Source organism: Leucoraja erinacea, chromosome 2 (assembly GCF_028641065.1).
Source record: "Leucoraja erinacea ecotype New England chromosome 2, Leri_hhj_1, whole genome shotgun sequence".
In the NCBI taxonomy this organism is placed as follows: domain Eukaryota; kingdom Metazoa; phylum Chordata; class Chondrichthyes; order Rajiformes; family Rajidae; genus Leucoraja; species Leucoraja erinaceus.
The window spans coordinates 104,231,967-104,255,719 of record NC_073378.1 but is presented as its reverse complement, the minus strand read 5'-3'; the positions used below and the strand labels follow the sequence as shown (position 1 = coordinate 104,255,719).

Genomic DNA, 23,753 nt, shown 5'->3' with positions numbered 1-23,753 from the left:
CGGTTGTAATCTTAGATAGCTTTCACTGTCCATTATACCACCAATTTAAACCTCATCCACAAATTACCTGACCATGCCAACTACATTCCCATCCAGTTCATTAATATAGAGTGGATCCAGCAGCACACTACTGGTCACAGGTCTCCAACAGGTAACAACCCTCCACTACCACCCACTGACTCTTTCCACCAAGCCAAGTTTGTATCTAATTAACTAGCTCCACCTGGATACCATGTGATCTAACTTTCCACAACAGCGTACCATGCAGGACCTTGTTAAAGTCCAGGTCACTATTACAATACTGCCCTCAATTTTATTGGGTCACCTCTTCAAAAACACAAATTTGAGAGACACAATTTCCTACACACAAGGTCATGCCCATTATCCCTAATCAATCCTTGCCTTTCCAAATGCTGGTAGATCCTTTCAGAATCATCTCCAATAACCTTCCCACACTGATGTAGGCTCATCAGTCGGGAATCACTTGGCTCGCTTTTACAGCAGTTAGATAAAAGCACAACATTATCCACACTCCATTCTTCCAGTGCCTCACCCATAATTACAGATGATGCAAATATCTCTGCCAATGCCCCTGCAATTTCTTCCCTAGATTCCCACAATGATTGTAGATAAACTTGATCAGGTGCCAGGGCTGTATTCAACTTAATATGCAAAAGGACTGCCACCCCCATTTGTAATGTGGATATGTACCAAGACATCACTATTAATTTCCCTTCATTCCTCAGCTATCATGACCATCTTGACGGTCTGTTTAGTTGACAACTATATTACTACCTTTCCCATCTTCTGTGGCTCTAGGCTGGACATTGATCCTTAAAGATCCATTCTCTCCAGTTACCCAATTGCACTTAATATACTTGTAAAATCTCTTGGGCTCGGTGCTAGGACCGCAGCTATTTACAATATACATCAATGATTTGGATGAAGGGATTCAAAGTAACATTAGCAAATTTGCAGATAACACAAAGCTGGGTGGCAGTGTGAACTGTGAGGAGGATGCTATGAGAATGCAGGGTGACTTCGACAGGTTGGGGGAGTGGGCAGATTAAGTTTAATGCGGATAAATGTGAGGTTATCCACTTTGGTAGCAAAAACAGGAAGGCAGATTACTATCTAAATGGCGTCCTTGGGAAAAGGGGAAGTACAACGGGATCTGGGGGTCCTTGTTCATCAGTCTATGAAAGTAAGGATGCAGGTACAGCAGGCAGTGAATAAAGCGAATGGCATGTTGGCCTTTATAACAAGAGGAATCGAATATAGGAGCAAAGAGGCCCTTCTGCAGTTGTACAGAGTCCTAGTGAGACCGCACCTGAGTATTGTGTGCAGTTTTGGTCCCCTAATTTGAGGAAGGACATTCTTGCTATTGAGGGAATGCAGCGTAGGTTTACAAGGTTAATTCCCGGGATGGCGGGACTGTCATATGCTGAGAGAATGGAGCAGCTGGGCTTGTACACTCTGGAGTTTAAAAGGATGAGAAGGTATCTCATTGAAACCTATAAGACGTTAAGGGTTTGGACATGCTAGAGGCAGGAAACATGTTCCCGATGTTGGGGGAGTCCGGAACCAGGGGCCACAGTTTAAGAATAAGGGGCAAGTCATTTAGAACGGAGTCGAGGAAACACTTTTTCTCACAGAGAGTGGTGTGTCTGTGGAATTCTCTGGATGCTTTCAAGAGAGAGCTGGTTAGGGCTCTTAAAAATAGTGGAGTAAGGGGATATGGGGAGAAGGCAGGAACGTGGTACTGATTGGGGATGATCAGCTATGAAAGGCCTACTCCTGCACCTATTGACTATTATCATACAATCCTTTAAAATTTGTCAAATACAATAGCCCGTACAGCCACCGCCTGTGATGTTGGCTTGTCCCAGACCCTGTTAGAACATAGCTAAATAGGGGGAAACCGTTTGCCAGTCACTTACCTGGACGAAGATGCGTCTTCTCTGTGTCGCATCTTCGCCCCCCCCCCGCGGCCTACCAACTGGATTGGTGTGGCCTTTCCTACCCGAGACCAGCCAGAGTTTCAGCGGCGGCGCAGAATTACCATCGCGGAGTGGGACGATGCCTTGCCGGGGATCGCCATGTTGGAGCTCCGGAGTGTTGGGCCTGCTGATTTTAACACCGTGGAGCTATGGTTTGCGGGAGCTTCTGGCCGCAGCTGCGACGGGCCCGGGATCTTTTGACGGATATCGCGAGTGTTGGAGCTCGGCCTGTGGACTTCGGAAGCCGCGGTCTCCGGTAAGAAGCGGGGCGAGCGTGTTCCTCCATTCTGACGCCTGAGTTACGATTATCCCGGCGAGAGGCCCTGTACATCGAGCCTTCCGTAGCGGTGACTGCAGAGAGTTCAAAGGCCCCGACCACGGGTGAACAAAGAAGAAGATGACTGAACTTTATTGCCTTCCATCACAGTGGGAAACATTGATTCTGCTGTGGTGGATGTTTATGTTAAACTCTATCGTGTATTGTGTTATTTTTATTTGTATGGCAACTCAAATATTTTGGATGAAGTGTTTCACTAAGAGTGCACAATGGGGGGTCATTCAATTTAGAGGCTTTTTGCAGAGTGCAGATTAAACAACACCAAAACATAGGGCCAATTTGAAATTGCACATATTTAACAGTCTTACAGAAGCAAGCTCACTTTTGTGAAAGTCAAAACACATTCTTAACATGATCAACACTTAATTTCACAATTTCTGTTTTTCTCTACACTGACATTAAATGTATACTGCATTTCACTGAATTATACAAAACTCTCATAGGATCAGGCAGACTCAATGCAAGGAGACAGTTTCCCCTGGTTGAGATTCTAGAACAAGAGAGTCACAGTTCCACGTTATAAGGACATGTAGCACAAACGAGAAAATCCAGAAGGTGGTGAATGTAACATGGAAGGAACTGGGGGCCAGGATACTTTATATAATTATTGAGATAGATTCTTGGACCACAAAGGCATCAAGGGAAAATGACACCCAAGGCAGAGAATCAGCTTATATCACTGCACCTTCTCTCCAGAGTTGCTGCCTGTCCCGCTGTTCCCCCAGCATTTTGTGTCTATCTTTGATTTAAACCAGCATCTGCGGTTCTTTCCTACGCACCAATTTCAATGTCATCTTTGTTTAACTACAGGAGATACACGTTTAACACAGACATCTTCCATTAGAGATGATAATTAATATCAAATTTTTGAAACAGATTTAAGTCTTACTGGTAAATTAGTACTCAAGCCTCAGGTATAAGTACATTGACTAGTAAGCAATTGACAGCGAGGAATTTGAATTGTTGTGACAGTATTACAAAATATATTGGAAACTTTAAAGCCCATATTTAAATGAGATTGGTTCCCATATGACTAGAGTAAAAAAAATTAGGGAGAAACTTTTTAAAATTAAAGCTAAACATTGGAATTTAATGAGGAAAAAATGAATGCACAAGAGACAATAAAGATAGCACATGTTCTAGGTTAGTTTAATATTTTTCTAGTATGTTCCATGCAGTTGTTTAATAAATAAAGAGCAATGCTAATACAGTACAACCATTCATAATGTGTGCACTCTGAATGCACATTTGAAAACACATTTGAAATTCTTGGCTCAGTCTTGTACAGTATGGCTTGCCACATCTGCACATCATATCTGGCATCATATGGAACTAATAGATGTATAGCACATAAGCCAGCAAACAAAATTTAACTATGGGTTTCATGTCATTAAATGAAACTAACCAATGCATTAATGCATATTTATACTTTCATAATTTGACACATATTGAAGATCTTAGAACCCAGAAATTTCATAATGCATTGTGATTTTTAAACACATTTAACATAACATATTCGAAGTGCTAAATGGAAAAACAATAATAGCAGCTTTATATCTTAAATGGCACTTTACGCTGGCGTATCTGGTATGGCATCATAGGGCTGGCAAGGCTTTGGGTGTAGATAATGGCTTACAGCTGTGCAGACAGTTCAACTACACTTCCCTCTTCAGCATCTGCCCGGTTAGCCCGGATCTCCACCAGGGTCCGAGCAAAACAAGCCCATTCATCACTGTGTGGGACTGCCAATTGCTGAGAATGACAATAATTTGGAACAGCTTCACCTTTGAGAAAAATATCTTGACTCTCAATGGCTTTCAAAGAGTTACCTTATTTCCTATTTCTAGTGACAACAGTGAATATTAAATTGTAGTTTTGAAACTGATTTGATTATTATATATAATGATAAAAGCATGAGCAATAAGCCAACATATTCAAGAGCTCAAATACTATATCTTGTCAAGTTGCCAAGGAATTCTAAGGCTACAAATCACTAGCCGACAGCAAATGTAGATTAACAAACACTAGGTGTATTTAATGGTAAAACGTAAACATTTTGTCACTTTTTTTACATTTAACAAATAAGAACCGCAAAAATGGGAATTAGCAAGCATGGCATGCTTTTAATCTTTAGAAGCTGCATGTACCTGAAAAAAGGTTAAAATGACAAAAGTTTTCATATAGGTCATATAAGTTGCAAATTTGGCCACCAACCACACCCTAGAGGGTGTGCGCTTGTGGGGCAAAAATACCTAGAATTTGGCACAAATTGATATTGTTATTCAGAAGTGTACCACAAAGGTGATTAGTGCAGGAAATAAAGTCAGTGAAATAAAAGACTTCATGCTATCCACGCAGAGGCCAGTTTATTCAGCAGAAGAGACAGAGGAATTATTACATAATACTACTTTAATCTCATCTGTATTTCTTGTCATCCCAGTAGGATTTGTACATTGTTTTAAAATTTGCCAAGAAACAGTTATGAGAGTCAATACTCTAAATGTACAAGCAATTTTCCTCCCAGAACTCAGGAATTAATTAACTGAACTCAAATCAAAATTGAAGACAGCACATTTCTAGCTGCATGTGGTGACAGTGCTGTAGCTTGCCAGAAAATTGGGTGATTATGTTGCTGCAATTGACAAGAGATTCAATTTAGTTTAGTTTAGTTTAGATACAGCGTGGAAACAGGCCCTTCGGCCCACCGAGTCCACGCCAACCAGTGATCCCCACACACTAATACTACCCTACACACACTAGGGACAATTTACATTTATAGCAAGGCAATTAACCAAAAAAAAAACTGTAGGTCTTTGGAGTGTAGGAGGAAACCGAAGATCTCGGAGAAAACCCACATGGTCATGGGGAGAACGTACAAACTCCATACAGACAGCACCCGTAGTCGGGATCGAACTTGGGTCTCCGGCGCTGTAAGGCAGCAACCCTACCGCTGCGCCACCGTGCCGCCCAGTGCAATTATCCTACTTTCACTGTGAAGTTGTACTCATTTATTTATTTTCTTTAAATAGGCTGTTTACTAAATTAATATGTTTATTGTAGAATAGTCTGTTTGCCGAATGTCATATTTAGCCCTCATACTTTCCACCCCCCAAGCACTTCTTACCTATTTGTCAGCCTATTGGTTGGCATATTTTTTCCAACAACCCCATGCAAACAAGGATACCAATGGTAGACTTTGCAGAATTTTGGAGCAGCATAGCCAAACCCGATTCTATCTCACTGACAACCAACAAATGCATACTTTTCAGCAAGGCTACTGGAATGTTGTCTTGCAAGAATCCTCCTAGCATTTTCCCATCTATGCTCAGTAATGTTCCAAAAATTGCAATGTCCTTGTGTGAATGAAAGTTACTGATATGTATGTATTGAAATCACACAATAATATATTTCCCAAACTATCTATGCAGGGAGTTAGATTGTGCTTAAGCAGCTAAAAATGTCAGTTGAAATTATGATCAGTTTGATTCCTTCAAAGTATGGTAGGTCAAATGAAGGCTTGTGCAACAGCTGAGTGACTAAGAATCAGATTGCTACGTGGCACTAACATTTTGGCCTTTAGCATCTGATGCACCATCTGCATGACCAGATGGTAAAGCTTTGCTTGCAAAGAGTTAGTATGTCTTCTTTTTATAAACACATGTGCAATTAGATGCAAACTAAAAAAAAAACTAAAGTTCTCAATTTTCTCCTCTAAACACATGGTAAAATGCAGACTGAAACATTTGTTAAGTAAAATTTACAAACCAGACATTTCATGGTTTGCTTCTGTGCAAGTGACAATGGGGAAATTACAGAGCTTGGGCAGCCACCAGCAGTGGAATGGAAAATTATTGCACAGGAAGCCAAATTCAAGGGAATGGACAGCTGGATAGCAAGATGGCAATTACTTGAAGCGAGGGCATAGATCTTAAGATCAATTTATTGGGGCCATGGAGCATGATGACATTTGGCCTTGAAAGGTTGTTAAAGGTGCAACTCTTTTTCGATACAGAGGACATGGAGAGTATACCCTATTTTATAAAAAATTGTTGAAATGCAGGAGCATGGAAGTCAGTGGTCTTGTGTGCCTTAATAGAGGTTAGGCAGCATCCCACAGGAGTGATTATTCTTAAAGTCAGCACCACGCTACATCTTACTGGGAACTGAAAAAAGTGTGACAAGTTCAGTTTTTAGTGTAGTGACTTACACGTGTGAGGAAAGAAAACCCACTAGCAGAAGCACGTATACACTCCAAACTGAACCATTTGAATTACTACTATAGGTAGCATCCATTCCCAAATCAAATGTTCTATTTATCAAAGAAACGGATCACCTGCTTAGAATCCTTAGAATAAAGCAGAAGAAATGAAGGCCATACACTGTCACCCCAAGTGTGCTCTGCCATTCAGTAGATTCAGGTGATCTGATCATCAGCCTCCACTCCACTGTCCTCCCAGATACTCATAACCTTGAACTCCTCTGCAATCTAAAAAGCCTTGAATATACATAATGGCAACAAATCCACAGCATTCTGAGACCAAGTGCTAAAGATTCTCAAACTCACAAGAAATTACTTCTCATTTCAGTCTTAAACAGGTGTGCTTCATTCACAATTTATGCCCCCTGGTTCTAGATCACCTCTTCTAAAGTCCAGACAGCATGAGTCTAATCTACTCAATTTTTCACCAGAACGATTCTTTTATATCAGGCATGAACTTAGAGAATCTCTGACTCCAACATGAATATATTGTTCCTGAAATACGGAGACTAAAATTATTATTTTTCAGTAGCAGATGTGGTAGAACTACTGCCTGAGCTGCCTGTGCTCGATCTTGGCCTTCATCCCAACCTCAGGTGCTGTTTGTGTGGAGTTTGCATGTTCTCCTTATGTACACGTGTTTCTCTCAGGTACAAAAACAGAACCCTGGAGAAACTCAGGTGGTCAACCATCAGGCAAAAATGGGCAAATCACTGTTTCGGGTTCGGACCCTGCATCAGGACTGAAGGGGCAGAGTAAAGATTGCCTGTGTGTAGCAGTATGAGGGATTTAACCATATAACCATATAACAATTACAGCACGGAAACAGCCCATCTCGGCCCTACAAGTCCGTACCGAACAAATGTTTTTTCCCCTTAGTCCCACCTGCCTGCACTCATACCATAACCCTCCATTCCCTTCTCATCCATATGCCTATCCAATTTATTTTTAAATGATACCAATGAACCTGCCTCCACCACTTCCACTGGAAGCTCATTCCACACCGCTACCACTCTCTGAGTAAAGAAGTTCCCCCTCATATTACCCCTAAACTTCTGTCCCTTAATTCTGAAGTCATGTCCTCTTGTTTGAAACATTTGGGACATATCTTGGTAGGTAAAAGGTAGAACTGGATCAGGAGAAGTAAACTAAGGGAGAAAATAAAACAAGTGGACAGGTGATATATGTGGGTATAGGTAAACCAAAATTCGAATATCCAATGTTTGTACCATTGTGTTGTGTTGCAAGCTTCCAAAGTGGAATACTAGGTTTTATTTTTCCAATTTGCTTTTGACCTCTCCATAGCAATGGGAAAGAATCAAAATGACATGTAACCGGAAGATGGCCATTTTGGGCAGAAAGCAGGTACTCCACAAAATGGTCACCTAATCTATGCTTGGTTTCAGCAATGTAAACGAGGCCATGTCAAGAGTGTCAAGTGTGTTTGTAAAGGAACTGCGGTTTATTCCCAGATCCCAAAGATGTACGAGCTGGTAGGTTAAATAGCCATTGTAAAATACCCCTTGTATGTAGGCGAAAGGTAGAATAGATTACAAGTAAAATTAATGCAGGAATGGGATTGCTCTGTGAGTCAGCAATTAGTAATTGGACTAAAATTATCTCATTCTAGGTTGTAGTGAAAAATTGTAATCCAGGTTTGGTCACACCAAATCTCTGCACATTTGTTAAAATACATCATGCTTTTATAGTCTCCCTCTTTTACAGAGAGAGTAGATTATGATCAACTATTTAAAAACAACTGCCTAAAGGAGTGTTAACAATACAATGTAAATAGATACCCAATATGCGCTTTAATGTAGCTCAATTCATTAGCTGAGCCTCTACTACTCTTATGTTCTGAATAAAACTTAAATTTGATATGCACTGCTCTTGGCATCGGAAATGTTATTTGTGTTTTAATCTGAATAATTATCCCAGATTAAGTCTTGTACATCAAATAATGGAAAGATCATTTTAAAATTTAAAATCCTTCACCATGCTTCAGGAATCCTTCACCTAATGCAAATCTCTAGTAGTAATTATTTCCATAGATCACCACGTTTAAAAAAAAAAGATTTAAAGAAAATTGATCAGGAAAATACACGCTTAATATTTAGCACAAAAATTGTTATTTTCAACCACAATTTCTGCACCAGGTTGAGAGCATAACTCTGAAAGGGGGTCTGGCTGGGAGTGGGGAGTGTGTTGGGTTGGGAGGGGGTGGGGGAAGGGGGCGGGGGAGTTGCAAGAATAGAGATCTAGGAATGCATATGCAAAGTGACAGGGTGGGTTGAGAAAATGGTTAAAAACTGCATATGGAATGCTGGGTACTAAAACAAGCAAGTCACGATGTACCTTTATAAAATGCTGGTTAAACCACAAGTGGAGAATTATGTCCAGTTATGGGCAAGTAAATCAGGAAACATGAAGGCTTTGGAAAGGGTGCAGAGATCTCTCTTAAAATGATTGAAGGAATGGGGGACAGTTTGAACACACTGGGGAAACTGTTCTCCTTGGCACAGACTGGCCCAATAATTAAAACCCTTCCTTTGAAGAGATCTCTGAGGCATTTAGAATCACAAAAAAAATATGGGTAGTAGCTAGATGGGAATTGTTCCCATTGACAGAGAGATGAAAAGCCAAAGGGCACAGGAGGCAATTGGCAAAATAACCCAATGATGAGGTCAATGCATTTTTTACATACAGTAAGTAGTACTGCCTGGAAAATACTCTCAGGCTACTGGTAGATAGAGATTCAACTGCAGTGTTCAAATGAGAGATTGATATGTATCCGAAACACAAAGAATTACAGGATTATTGGAGAATGGGTTGAATGATGTCCTTCTATGTTTTCACCATTCTATAATTCTAAATGAAAACTACAGCTAATCAGTGATCCACAGAAAAGCTGTCATATTTGTCAAAAGGCATGGCTCAATCATTATGGCACCTTATTTCAGTAAATGTGAAGGCTTTGGAAAGAGAGCAGTGGGATCTACTAAAACGATTCAAGGAATAATGGACGTTAGTTATGAGAATACACTGGCAAAGCAGTTATTGTCGAGAATGTTTTGGCAGGCTGGTGGTAGAAGGAAAATAGAAATGCTGTGAGAACGTGGATTCCTCAGGCACACATACTTTGTTTTAAAATAAGTGTCCTGCGTTATTTGGATTCAATCCAATGTTATAATATTAAAATGTTCACAGGTACAACCCTGGGGTCACTGAATATCTTCCTACAAAATGGTGAATCAATTTTGCTTATTAATAATTTAGTGACCACTTCTAAGTAACGCCACACTGATAGAAGCGTGAAACACAATGCTACTATAGCTTGTTCTCTCAATGTGAAGACGATGGGTTACAAATAACTTGTTTTCAAAGAATCTTTCAAGAAAGAAAATCATGTTATAAAGTCAAACTGCGAGGAAACTGACTCTTTAGTCCAACTTGTCCATGCCAACCAAGGTGCCCCATTCTAAGGTAGTCCTATTTGTCCACGTTTGGCCCACATTCCCTTAAACCTTTCCTATCCATGAACGAGTCAAAGTGTGCCATTATTGTACCTGCCTCAACCACCTCTTATAGCAGCTTGTTCCATATACCCAGCACCCTCCGAGGAAAATAAAGTTTCTCAGGTTCCAATTAAGTCTCGCCCCTCTTGCCTTTAACCTGTCCACTCTAGTTCTTGATTTCCCTACCCTGGATAAAAGACTGCATTTACCCTAACTATTCTCCTCATGATTTTATACACCATTTTAAGATCACTCCTCAGCCTCCTGCGCTCCAAGAAATAAAATTTGTGGCAGCCAAACCTTTCCCTATAGCCAAGGCCCTCAAGTCCTGGCAACATCCTCGTAAATCTTATCTGTACTCCTTCCAGCTTAATGGCATACTTCTTATAACGGGGTGATCAAAACTGAGCAAAAGTACTTCGAATGCAGCATCACACACATCTTGCACAATCCTATCAATGTCACAATTTCTATACTTATTACCCTGACTGATGAAGCCCAAAAGCTTTTTTTACCACCCTATCTACATGCCTCTGCCCTACAACACTCCCCAGGGCCCTGCCATTCACTGTGAATGTCCTACCCTGGTTTGACTTCCTAACTTACAAAACCTTGCATTTATCTGCATTAAACTCCACTAACCATTCCACAATCTACACATCCAGCTGATCAAGATTCTGCTGTAATTTTTGATAATCATCTTCTCTGTCTACAATACCGTCTACTAATAATATCCCATGTATTTTCATGTAATGTGATCTGGATAAAGCAGTAACATGCAAGTGGAACAACTCTTAATGGCAACCATGATTTGATTTTTGCACGTTGCAGATATTCCAGCTTGTTTGAGGGGGTGCAAGATAGTGCATGCTGTGTAGTGTGTGTGTGTGTGTGTGTGTGTGTGTGTGTGTGTGTGTGTGTGTGTGTGTGTGTGTGTGTGTTTGTGTGTGTGTGTGTGTGTGTGTGTGTGTGTGTGTGTGGTTTAGAGGACGGTGTAAATCTGTGGCGGTTAAATGACAAAACTTATTTTTTAATGAAAGTACTAACCTCCAAATATTTTTACATGTAGTTTAATTGGAAAGATAGTGTTTAAAATCTTTTATTAATCACTATCATTTAAAAAACTAAACAGAATTTATTTTAAATATGTAAAGACAGTGTTATTTTTGCTTCTGGTTGATTGTGTTGGACCACAGTGGACAAATGACGACTCCAGATCTTCATGTATCTGTCAAGTATTCAATGTAACTGAATCCAGACCTCAAGCCTATCGCAGAACTATGCAGGGCAGTAATCCTTACCTTCCTACATGGACTATCTACTGCAGCCTTTCAAAGACATTGGGAAATACATCACCAGCTCTGACTCCACAAAGTCCTCCAAATTCACAAAGAGGATAGGTGAAGCAATGCAAATATCCTCTCCTAGGTTAACATCCTCTACACTGAACCTTTGATTCTTTTCATTCAGCTACCACACCCAATACCAGATACCCAAAACACTGCTCCAAGCTCTGTCATGACAGCAGATTACATGGAACATAGAACAGTACAGCACAGGAAATGGCCCATCGGCCCACAATGTTTGTGCCAAACACAATGCCAACCTAAACTGGTCTCATCTGCCTGTATGTGAGCCATGTACATACAGAACAATATTCAAGGATATGCTTGATGCTTCCTCAAGGAAACACATAATCCCCATCAAATCCTGGGAACCCCTGGCCCACGACCACTCAGCAAGTGGAAAAGGGCGTTCGGAGGGCGAATCGAGAAGCCATGCAAAGGGGGCTCACTGGAGCCCTGCATGAGTGGTGAAAAGGACACCATTTTGGAAGCCAATTCTATCAGCCATCTCAGCCCTATTTGCATAGGAATCCATGGCTACCTAATTGTGCATTCTGAGGTGGGTAATGAGGCCAGAGCAGAAACATCGTCCTCGACCCCAAGATCAAATAACAATCTATGGACACAGCAGATTCCCGGAAAATAATGAGCAACATTAAATATCAGTATTAAAATGTGTGCAGAGATATGCGTATAGTAACTTGCCTGCGTATTCAAAATGAAAATAAAATTAGAACACAAATGTCAAACTACTTTTTCAATGTTTTTAAGAGCATGTGAAACGTCAGATATTTAGAGATATGCAAATCAGTCTTATAGCAATGTCAAAGATAAAATAAATCACATTTTTAGTTACCTCACTGACATCATAAACCCATACATGTCCTTCTGAATCTCCCACAGCCACCTCTCTGCCAGTCGATGCCCATCTGACTCTGTTTAGTGCCGATGTTCCCTCGACTGTTGCACTTGCTGTTGGTACCTCAAAATAAATAATATTACAATTGATTTTTTTGGAAGCAACTATGGATTCAAAATGAAGTCAAGTGTATTTAGTACATTGAAATTAAAGCAAGCATTGAAATTAACACGAGCAGGTAAAAAAGTCTACTGTAAGGTGCTATTTTACCTCATTGTTATAAATACTCCTGTGATGGAACTTGCCATATCATGAAACCATTTGATGTAAATTAGTTCTCTCTACTTCATATAATGAAGAAGTGACACTATTTATGGTCCAGCTTTAAAAATGAACATTTGAGCAACATCTTCCAAACAAATCATGTTATAAATGAGAACATTATGTTTTATACAACAATTTGGGATGGACATGCGTGTCCACTACAACCCAAACAACTATTTTGAGACACTTGTGGCAAGTTGGGGGCAGCTGCGATATAAAGGGTGCTCTTGGAAGAACATAGAAAAAAAACAGGTTCAAGAATTCTCTTAGCTGTTCCTCCATTTCATCTCTTCATGGTCGATAATCTAACTGATCCACATGCCAGAGAAAGGGTCTTAACCCCAAACTTTGATTGTCTATTTCCCTCCACAGATGCTGAGTTTTTCCAGTATATTGTTTCTTGATTCATTTTCCAAGTGGTTCCATATTGCTCACTTTGTCCAGTGTACAAAAATTGAATACATAACCACAGCTCTTTGGAATGAAGCATTACAAAAAGTCACAGGCTTTGCAGTGGTTCAGTGCTTGGAATTATGATGTTGTGACCTTTACCCTGAGGCAACATGGGTAGAGCTCAAACATGAGAAAGATGCACTCATTCTAAAGGGAATTTACTGTAGGCCAGTGGGAGAAAGACGATAAGCTCTGTACAGTGCTCTCCATAATGTTTGGGACAAAGACCCATCATTTATTTATTTGCCTCTGTACTCCATAATTTGAGATTTGTAATAGAAAAACTCACATGTGGTTAAAGTGCACATTGTCAGATTTTAATAAAGGCCATTTTTATACATTCTGGTTTTACCATGTAGAAATTATAGCAGTGTTTATACATAGTTGCTACCATACTGGACCTTGTATTGGGAAAAGAGCCTGGTCAGGTGACTGGAGTTTTAGTGCAAGTATTTTGGGCAGAGTCAAGAGCTAGAAAGAGTACATTGGGAGCAATTGTTATTGCTCAAGTCCTTTTCTGACATGTGGGAGTCATTTAAAGGGCAGTGGATCAGATTTCAGGACAGTTGTGTTCCAGTTAGAAAGAAGGATAAGAATGGCAAGGGCAAGGGAACCTTAGATGACAAAACAGGTTGTAAATTTGGTCAAATGAGAAAGAAAACATATGTGAAGTTAAGAAAGATAAAAATCAGATAGGGCCTTAGAGGAATACAAAATAAAAAAAGAACTCAAGCAGGCAATCAGAAGAGTCAAATTGGCGAGTTGGAGTAAAGAATATCCCACGCTTTTGTACATTCATTAAAAACAAGAGGGTAACGGAGAAGGAAGGAACGCTCAAGGATAAGAGGGAATTGGTTGGCAGAAAGGAAACAAAGAGTAGGGATTAACAGGTCCCTTTCACCCTTTCAGAACGGCAGGCAGTGCCTAGTAGGGTGCCGCAAGGCTCGGTGCTGGGACCGCAGCATTAGTAACATTAGCAAATTTGCAGATGATACAAAGCTGGGTGGCAGTGTGAACTGTGAGGAGGATGCTTTGAGAATGCAGGGTGACTTGGACAGCTTGGGTGAGTGGGCAGATGCATGGCAGTTTCATGTGGATAAATGTGAGGTTATCCACTTTGGTAGCAAAAACAGGAAGGCAAATTATTATCTAAATGGTGTCAAGTTGGGAAAAGAGGAAGTACAATGGGATTGGGGGTCCTTGTCCTTCAGTCAATGAAAGAAAGCATGCAGCTAAAGCAGGCTGTGAAAGCAAGAAAGCGAATGGCATGTTGGCCTTTATAACAAGAGGAATTGGGTATAGGAGCAAAAAGGTCCTTCTGCAGTTGTACAGAGCCCTAGTGAGACCACACCTGGAGTATTGTGTGCAGTTTTGGTTCCCTAATTTGAGGAAGGACATTCTTGCTATTGAGGGAGGACAGCGTAGGTTTACAAGGTTAATTCCAGGGATGGCAGGACTGTCATGTGCTGAGAGAATGGAGCGGCTGGCCTTGTATACTCTGGAGTTTAGAAGGATGAGAGGATATCTCATTGAAACATATAAGATTATTAAGGGTTTGGACACGCTAGAGGCAGGAAACATGTTCCTGATGTTGGAGGAGTCCAAAATTAGGGGCCACAGTTTAAGAATAAGGGGTAAGCCATTTAGAACTGAGACGAGGAAACACTTTTTCCTCACAGAGAGTTGTGAGTCTGTGGAATACTCTACCTCAGAGGGCAGCGGAGGCAGGTTCTCTGGATACTTTCAAGAGAGCTAGATAAGGCTCTTAAAGATAGCGGAGTCAGGGGATATGGGGAGAAGACAGGAACGGGGTACTGATTGGGGATGATCAGCCATGATCGCATTGAATGGTGGTGCTGGCTCGAAGGGCCGAATGGCCTACTCCTGCACCTATTGTCTATTGAATTCATGCGTGGAGTCATAAATGCAGGCAAGTACGAAATTAGTACTTTACATCCGTATTAATTGAGAAGCTTTTCATTGTACCTCAGTACATGTGTCACTAAACTAAACTTCATCGGTTGGGATATTGAGTATAAGAGTCAGGAAGTCACATTACTGCTTTATAAGACATTGGTTAGGACACATTTGGAGGATTATGTGCAGTTCTAGGCACCCCATTACATGAAGCCCAGAAGAGGATCACCAGTATGTTGCTTGGATTAGAGAATATTAGCTATAAATGAGAGGCTCGACAGTTAGATTGTTTTTATCTAAAGGTTAAGGGTAGACCTGATAGATGTATGTAAAATTATGAGAGGCATAGATAGGGTAGACAGTCAGATTTTGTTTCCCGCCATGGTGGGAATGGCCAAGACTAGAGGGCATAGCTTTAAGATGAGGGGAGCAATGTTTAAAGGAAATGTATGGGGGCAAGTTTTTTTTTTTTACACGGAGAGTGGTGGGTACCTGCAACACACGACGAGGAATGGTGTGCACTTGAGGCTTTTAGATAGGAACTTGGATATGCAGGGAATGCAGGAATATTGATCACATGCAGGCAGAAGCGATTAGGTTAACTTGGCATCATGTTTGGTACAGATATTTTGGGCTGAAGTGCCTGTTCCTGTGCTGTACTGTTTTATGTTCTACTTTGGTACTCCAACTTTCTTGCATCATTTGCCAAAATACCATTTGCATTGCAAACCGCTTGCTGTAATTGCAGTGGGTTAGATATCTCACAGCTGTTAGTGTGACATCTCTACTTAAGAATTATTTGAAAGAGAAAACAAGTTCATTAAATCAACAACAATGGTAAGGAATATTCTGGCAACCATAATGAATGAAGTAGTTATAAAACAATTTGAAAATAATTAAAGGATAGAAGTTATTTGACCGGTTGATGAGAGAAACAAAAATCGTACTGACTAATCAAGAGTCAAGAGTGTTTTATTGTCACATGTGCCAGATAGAACAATGAAATTCTTACTTGCTGCAGCACAACAGAATATGTAATCATAATAAATAATAACAATAACTCAGAAAAAACAATAATAGTGCAATAATAATAATAATAATGATTTGATAAGACGGATGTGGTGTATTTGGATTTTGAGACGTTTTGATAAGGTCACCTGCAGGAGATTGGTTAACAAGATGAAAGCACAAAATTGAGGGTGATATACTAACATGGATCGAGAATTGGATAGAAAGCAAAGAAAAGGAACAAATTGATCCCTTCCAGGCTGTGACTAATGGAGAGCTGCACGGATCAATGTTTGAGCTTTCATGATCTATATCAACAATTTGGCTGAGAAGGTGAAATGCCAAATTAAGGTTTGCTGATGACGCTAAACTATTTGGATTGCATGTACAAAGGATGGTGTAAAGAGGTTTCATGGAGTTGTGGGTGTGGATACACTATGTAAATGTACAAGCACATGGAGATTGGAATATCATGTGTGGTCATCAAATTTGGTATGTGGAACAGATGAGAGAATGGATGATGTGCTTTTAGGATGAAATTAGAATGAAAAGTGCTATAGGACATAGCATAGCAAAGGAACAGGACCTTCAGCCCACAATAACCATCCCAAACAGGATGTCAGGTTAAACTAATGTTAACTATGCCAAATTAAACTAATCCTTTCTGCCTTCACGTGATCTATGTCCCTCAATTCCCTGCTTAACCATGTGCCTACCTAAAAGCCCCTGAAATGCTACAATTGTATTTGCCTCCACACACATTCCAGACACCTACTACTATAAACAAATACCCCATACATCCCCTTTAAACTTTGCCCCTCTCACATTAAAGCTCCACCCTCTCCCCGTTGACATTTACACTCTGGAAAAAAGGTTATGATCATCCACCCTATCTAGGCCTCTCATAATTTCAGAGAAAACAATCCAAGTTTGTCCAATCTTTCTTTATAGCTAAAACCCTCTATTCCAAGCATGTTTGCCTTTATTATAAAAGGGGTTCATTACAGGAGTAAAACAAAATCCAATGATAGAGTGCCTTAGTGAAATCGCCCATGGAGTACTGCGCACAGTTCTGGATGTGTTTGCTATGAAACTGAATGCATGTGGCACCTCGCTGGCAAGTCTGCTAAACAAAGCCACCTTTTTATTCCTACTGTTTTCATTATGCAAAGGATTAATTATCCTCAATCACCTGAACGTTTCGGTAACAACCTTTTCTATAGGGCCTTATCAAACACCCTTTGCAAATCCATATGCATTACATCTACTAGTTTCCCTTACCTACCCATTAGACCTATGCACAAAGATATTTTAGATATTTATACATTTTCCTATCACAAATCCTTGCATGCCATACATGTAGCCATACCTAAACTTAGAATTCATAGCATTCTGAACACACAATTTTAACAAAAGTCTACTTTTAAAATGTATTACATGATGACACTTAATTGTCAACAGGCTACAGTTTGCAGTGTGAGTTTTATTTCCTACTAGACCAAGTGGGACCCATTACGTACCGTTCCCCCAACGTGATATTCCAGCACTCACCCATAGCCCCAAACTGCGCAGGCGAGGCCGAGGGGTTCCCGTTGTGGCACCAGAGATCCCCATTGTGACGCGAGTCACGGCAACCCTCCCCCAACTACGCCTCGCCATCCCTCTTCCTACCTTTATCCTCCTCCATTCCCCCTCATCCCCCAGCACTCCCTTCCCTTCCTCTCTACCCTCCCTCTTCTTTCCCTTATCCTCCTCCCCTCCCCCATATTGATATATCATCAATATGAACAAATCTTGTTTAGTTTACATGACAGGACAATGGTGAATAAGGTGGGCCAAAAATAGTAGCGCTATCGTGTACCGTCTTTGCGCAAATACAAACCGGGCAAACAAATGGACAAATAAACAAGATAAGTTTTAGTAATTTAGTAAATCAATGACATAAATATTATGTTTAGGGTGATTAAAGATGTAAGGATTAAAGATATTAATCAGAATGATTAGCAGGGGACACTTTAGTCTGGAAGAGTGAATTAATAATACGTGGTACTTTTCAGTAGGAGGCTAATCAGCACCTCCAGTAGTCAAGAGTAGCAAAATATAAGCTATAAAAATGAGGAATCTAATTTTTTTTTGCTATATTTTACATAATTTCCATCTGTATTTTACTGAAGAGCTGCAAGAATTGTAATAGAGAAGCAAGCTGAATACAGAATGTAAAGTTCTGGAGAGGATTCAAAATAAATTCATCAGGATGGAGGGTTTCAGCTGTGAATAGAGATTGGATGGACTGGACAGGTTTTCCTTGGAGTAGAAGAGGCTGAAGGGGACAGAGTAATACAGCATGGAAACAGGCCTTCGGCTCAACTTGCCCACACTGGCTAACATGTCCCAGCTACATTAATCTCACCTGCCTGCGTTTGGCTCATATCCCTCCAAACCTGTCCTATCCATGTATGGTGTACACATTTATTAAGACGATTCAAAGGTTAGTGTATGATAATTTTTTCTCCTTTGGCAGCATGGTATCACAGCAGTAGAGTTGCTAACTTACAGCACCCGGGTTCGATCCTGATTACGAGTGCCTTCTCTACGGAGTTTGTGCATTCTCCCTGTGAGCGCGTGGGTTTTCTCCAGGTGCTCTGGTTTCCTCCCACCCTCCCAAGATGCACAAGATTGTAGGTTAATTTGCTTTGTTAAAAATTGTAAATTGTCCCTAACGTGTCGGATAGTGCTAGTGTACAAAGGTGATCTTTGGTCGGCGCGGACTCAGTGGGCCAAAAGGCCTGTTTCCGCGCTGTATCTAAAGTCTAAAGATATCTATAACCAAAGAGCACAGCTGTAAGGTAAGAGGTAGGAGATTTAGGATGGGATTTTAGAAGGCATTTTTTCACTGAGGTTATTGGTATTTGAAACGTACTACTGCCCAGCTACTCTTACATTTCGTAGTATTTAGAAGACAGGGCTACAGAGTGCTGTAAATGGAATTAGTATTGATATTTACCTAATAGACAGCATGCACACAGTGGGCAGACGGGCACCTTTTGGTGCTGCTGGATCAATTTTGGCTATGTGGATAGACTGACAAGTTTCAATGAAATTTCTCTCGCATATTCTGAAAATGATTGACACAGTAGATGAGAAGATGCCTAAAACTAGGTTATTTAGTCTCGGTATATGCTGGAAATCTGAAATAAAACAGTAAATGTAGTAAAAACTAAGTAGATCACAATGTCTATGGAAACAAAGAATTAATGTTTCAGAATTATTTATCTTTCCACTTATGCTGCTTGGTCTGTTGAGCTTTTCTAATCCATTTTGTTTTTTTATCATGGGATAAAAGGGTTTGGGCATTTAGGATTGAGATGAGGGGGCGTTTCCTTGCACGGATGATTGTTAGTCTTTGAGATTCTTTGTCTGAGGGTTGGAGATCCTCATCCTTTGAGCAAATTGAAGGATTTTGAACCAACAGGTGTGGGAACTAGGTGGGAATGTGGAAGAAGTCCAGGATGTGAGATTACCGAACTTTGGAAATGGCTTGAAGATCCACTTGATGTACCCCAGTTTCTACTTGTATGTAAACAACACACATATTATTGCACCAGAAACCTGGGCTTTTACTGAAGCAGTTCTATAATATTATATGGCATTCATTCATGTCATATGCCATCAGTATTTATGTGTATGTATTTCAAGTACACAGCAAATGCAAGTACTTTAAATCATCAGTAATGCATTTCCTTGAATTAGACTCATTTAAAAATGAGAGGGGGTTTTTTCAGCCATTTTAATTTAAAATATTGGGAACAACTGGTGAGAGAATTATATTTTCTGGTACCATCCTGAAGATGAAAAGGTTAAGTATTTAAATAAATAAGTTTCAGCAGGGAATTTTACCAAAACAGATGACCAAACTAAACTTTCCCCATGAAATATTAAATCAAAATTTGGTCTATTGCCTTGTATCACAAAATATACCTGACAGCAGTACGACCTCCTCCTAAAACATAGCTGATGCAGAAAGAAGTCTTCCCCACTCATATCCTGCAGCTGTGTAGCTCATAATTAAAAAGGCTGCACCGCTTCCTGCTGCGGACACTTCAAAAGATTTTTTTGTCTCCAGTCCGTTGACGTCCAGCTTGAAATGACTTGCCCGCATTTTTGAGTTGATGTGGCATTAAATAACAAAATTATATATAAACTATATATATGATACATATATAAATAATATTATAAAAATATTATAGATAGATAAAAGTGGAAACATTTTTAGAAAAAGAATCTGGCTTCATGGAACAAACTGTTTCATTGTGACCCAAAACAAAAAGTAGAAAGCATGGTGGTTTAAATAAGCAAATTAAGTTTTTTTTCTGTTCTTATAAATCAGCCCTGCAAAATTGCCAAAATGCTACACTATTAATATGGAATGTATAAAGTAAACCATCCAAGAGGAGTCCAAACAACATGCACTAACTAAAAATGGGGTTTCTTCTTGATCTTGTTCAGGCAAGATTGGGATTAAATCATTCACAAACTTATATCTTCCCTAGTCGAGTGATATTTTGATGTTTAAAATCAACAGGCAATTACTTCCGCAGAGAAGATCCTGCATTCAAAGACTGGATGTTGCAATTACTTCCAAGTATATGTTTAAAATAAGTTAAATGATAAAGGGTTAACTTCTTCCTCACCTCTGTGTCATTATTGAGGTTCCAGAGGTCTAATCGTCCCATCCCATCCACACAGGCAAATAGTGCAGGATGCACTGGTGACCACATGACGTCGTAGACATAGTCTGCATTGTCTTCAAAGGAGTAGAGAGGCTTGTTGTGCTGTAAGGCGGAGAGAGCAAGAAGACTTTGTGGCGCTAGTACTGCCCGAGGCTGTCTGGCAAGTCTAATTAAAAACTTTGCACATTTTCAAAGTGTCATAAACCAATGAGATGAAAGTCTGTAAAGGTGGGAGTAACTTCAATACAACAGCTGCCTGGTATGATAAATAATATATTTTTAAAAATCCATAAGCACTTCACAAGTATGCCACAGACAGGTAGACATTTAGACTTCCAGCTCACAATTCATTCACGACAAGTAGGAGGTTACATGTCCAAATGAATCAAACTGCGGTAAAACTGCTTTAAGTGAACCAGGCAGCAGAATTAACTGCAGGCTTCCAGACAATAAGCTGGCATTATAGATACAGAGTGCCATCTAGCGAAAAAACCCAGTGCAGCAGCACAGTTCTAATTGATGTGAACTGGTTTCCCCAGGGGCCACATGACCTGCTCTGCTTATCTTCACTCCAGACATTTCATCTACATTGTGGACAGCTGCAAGGACAAACTGGCCAACATCAAAGGCAAACAATCAACTTCACTGACCAACATACGGGCTACTGTTATTACCTGTCATTTTCTCTTAAGTAAAATATATTTGAATAATAGATGCTTCTCAGTCTTTCTTTCTGCCCCCTACCCCTCACCTATTCAAGCACACACACACACATTCCCTGCCTACCCAATGCACCCACTCTCACAAAAGTAAGTGTCTCTGTGACACATCATTTCATTCCAGTGGGAAATAAACCTCGACTATTCTGCTGTTCTTATATTGACAACACTAAAGATTGCAGTTCCTTCTTAAACACTAAAGATTGTCACCGAGTGCCTTTATACTACACCATGCTTTAGATTATGGATCTTTTTAAGCATCCCTATGCTTTCTGTGACTACATCATCGCATGAAGATCTTCATACACACTTTAGAATACACTATACACTTAAATGTGAGCACACATTGCATGTACACAAGAGAATTTTTTTAACTTTTACGGACTAAACAAAAAGTACATCAAACAACACTTTGAGCTTATCTTGCCAATATACAACACTCGATCATGTCAAATCCTGCTGTGCTAAAAGTGGATTTGTTGTGTGCAAAATAATATATCGCATTACAGCAGGTCATAGAAGAGCAAAATGCATTTTCTTATTTCTCATAATGGCTCCTGCCAGCTCAACTGAGAGCAGAAACATCAAAGGCCAAGCAAATAGCGATAAACTATTATTCAGTTTGATTGACAGATCATAAATAATGAGTCACCACCCAAAAAAACAGCAATGCAGCTTTTCATACCATAGTCAGTCAGATAGGCCAGTGAATGAAATTAATTCTTCAGAATCTAATGGCTCTCTTTGTAAAAGAACTTAATGACATGTTTCTCTTTTGGGTACATTCATAAGGCATCAAATGAACTGCACGCACGAGAAACAAAGATGTGAAAGGTTAGATAGCAACGCACGCACCTCTCAGTCAAGTCTGTACTGACCAGCAATTACCCATTTTCACTAATCCCACTCCATTTTCCCCACATTCCCATCAACTTCCCACATTTTCTATCACTCACCTCTATACCAGGGGCAATATTACAGTGGCCAACTGACCTTCCAATCCAAATATCTTGGGAACATGGAACAATACAATTATCCAGAGGAAACCTAGAGGGATCCTGTGGAAAATAGAGAATTTGCACGGACAGAATTGGAGATCAGGATGGACCCCAGGTCACCATTGTTGTGTTGTCGCAGCTCTAACTGAGCCGCTATGTGCATGGTTGTATTATCATCTTTACCAAAGTGTTATACCGACTACTATATTATAATGGTGGCCCACTTTGGTGCTGATACATTACTGAACTGTTGATTCTGGAGTCTAAAAATACACTAAGCTGCATTGCTCCACGTTCGCATACTGCCCAAGCTGCTGCAGGCTTGCTCATGATGCAAACTGTTCTCTCCACCTCTGTCCGACGAACACCTGTTCCCAGCCCAGAGATTTATCTATCGTGAGAAACTCAGCATTGTTTTGCCAAACAAAGAGTGGAACTCAGCTGCTCCCAATGCATCCAAACTATTCCATCAAAACTACAGCAGGATCTTGATCAGCTGGGCAAGTGGGCTAAGGAATGGTTAATGGAGTTTCATACAGATAAGTGCAAGGTGTTGCGTTTTCTGAAGTCAAGCAGGGTCACGACTTTCACAGTGAACGGAAGGGTCCTGGGAACTGTTGTAGATCAGATGGATCGAGGGGTGCAGCTACATAGTTCCTTGGAAATGGCGTCATTGGTAGATAGGGTGGTCAAGGCGGCTCTCGGTATGCTGGCCTTCGTTGGTCAGGGTATTGAGTATAGAAGTTGGGATGTTATGTTACAGTTGCACAAGATGTTGGTGAGGCCGCATTTGGAGTATCGTGTTCAGTTTTGTTCACCCTGCTATAGGAAGAATGCCGTTAAGCTGCAGAGTGCAGAGAAGGTTTACGAGATGTACAAAGATCATCCTCAAGGTCCCATCCCTTAATTCTTCCCCAATGTTCTGCAAACAATATGTTTCTAGAGCTCATCTAAATTATTTCAGAAAGCAATGGTCGCATCACCTTCCACGCAGTGTGTTTCAGATCATTCCCTCATTTTGTGGGGGGGAAAATGTGGGAAAATTTCCACTCCCTGCATCTTTTGCCCTTTACTTTCAATGATGTCTCCAGCTCTCACAAATGGGAACAGTTTCTCTCCATTCATTCCATCCAAACCCATCAGGAGTTTGTAGCCCTCTCAAATTTCTTTGTTGCAAGAACAACTCCAGCACCTCCAGTTTAAACACAGCTAAAATCCTATGAACCTTTCTATTAATTTGTTTCCACAACCAAACTTTTATATCTTTCCTAAAGTGTAGAGAGCAGAAT

The 23,753-nt window shown here is 40.3% G+C and overlaps 1 protein-coding gene across 6 annotated transcripts in view; it reads right to left on the bottom strand.

Moving 5' to 3' along the window:
• Positions 1–3,446: 3,446 nt before the first annotated feature.
• LOC129713338 (cytoplasmic dynein 1 intermediate chain 1) overlaps positions 3,447–23,753 on the bottom strand; it is a 150,631-nt gene continuing 130,324 nt past the window's right edge. For 3 of the 6 annotated variants that reach the window (XM_055662341.1, XM_055662325.1, XM_055662332.1), the window contains exons 15-17: positions 20,709–20,849; positions 12,313–12,438; positions 3,447–4,089 (exon numbers count right to left, since the gene is read on the bottom strand). In XM_055662341.1, coding sequence (XP_055518316.1) covers positions 3,970–4,089; positions 12,313–12,438; positions 20,709–20,849 — 387 coding nt within the window. In that variant the 3' untranslated portion in view covers positions 3,447–3,969. The remainder of the gene's footprint in view (positions 4,090–12,312; positions 12,439–20,708; positions 20,850–23,753) is intronic. The other 3 variants (XM_055662351.1, XM_055662359.1, XM_055662367.1) reach the window with 2 other exon arrangements.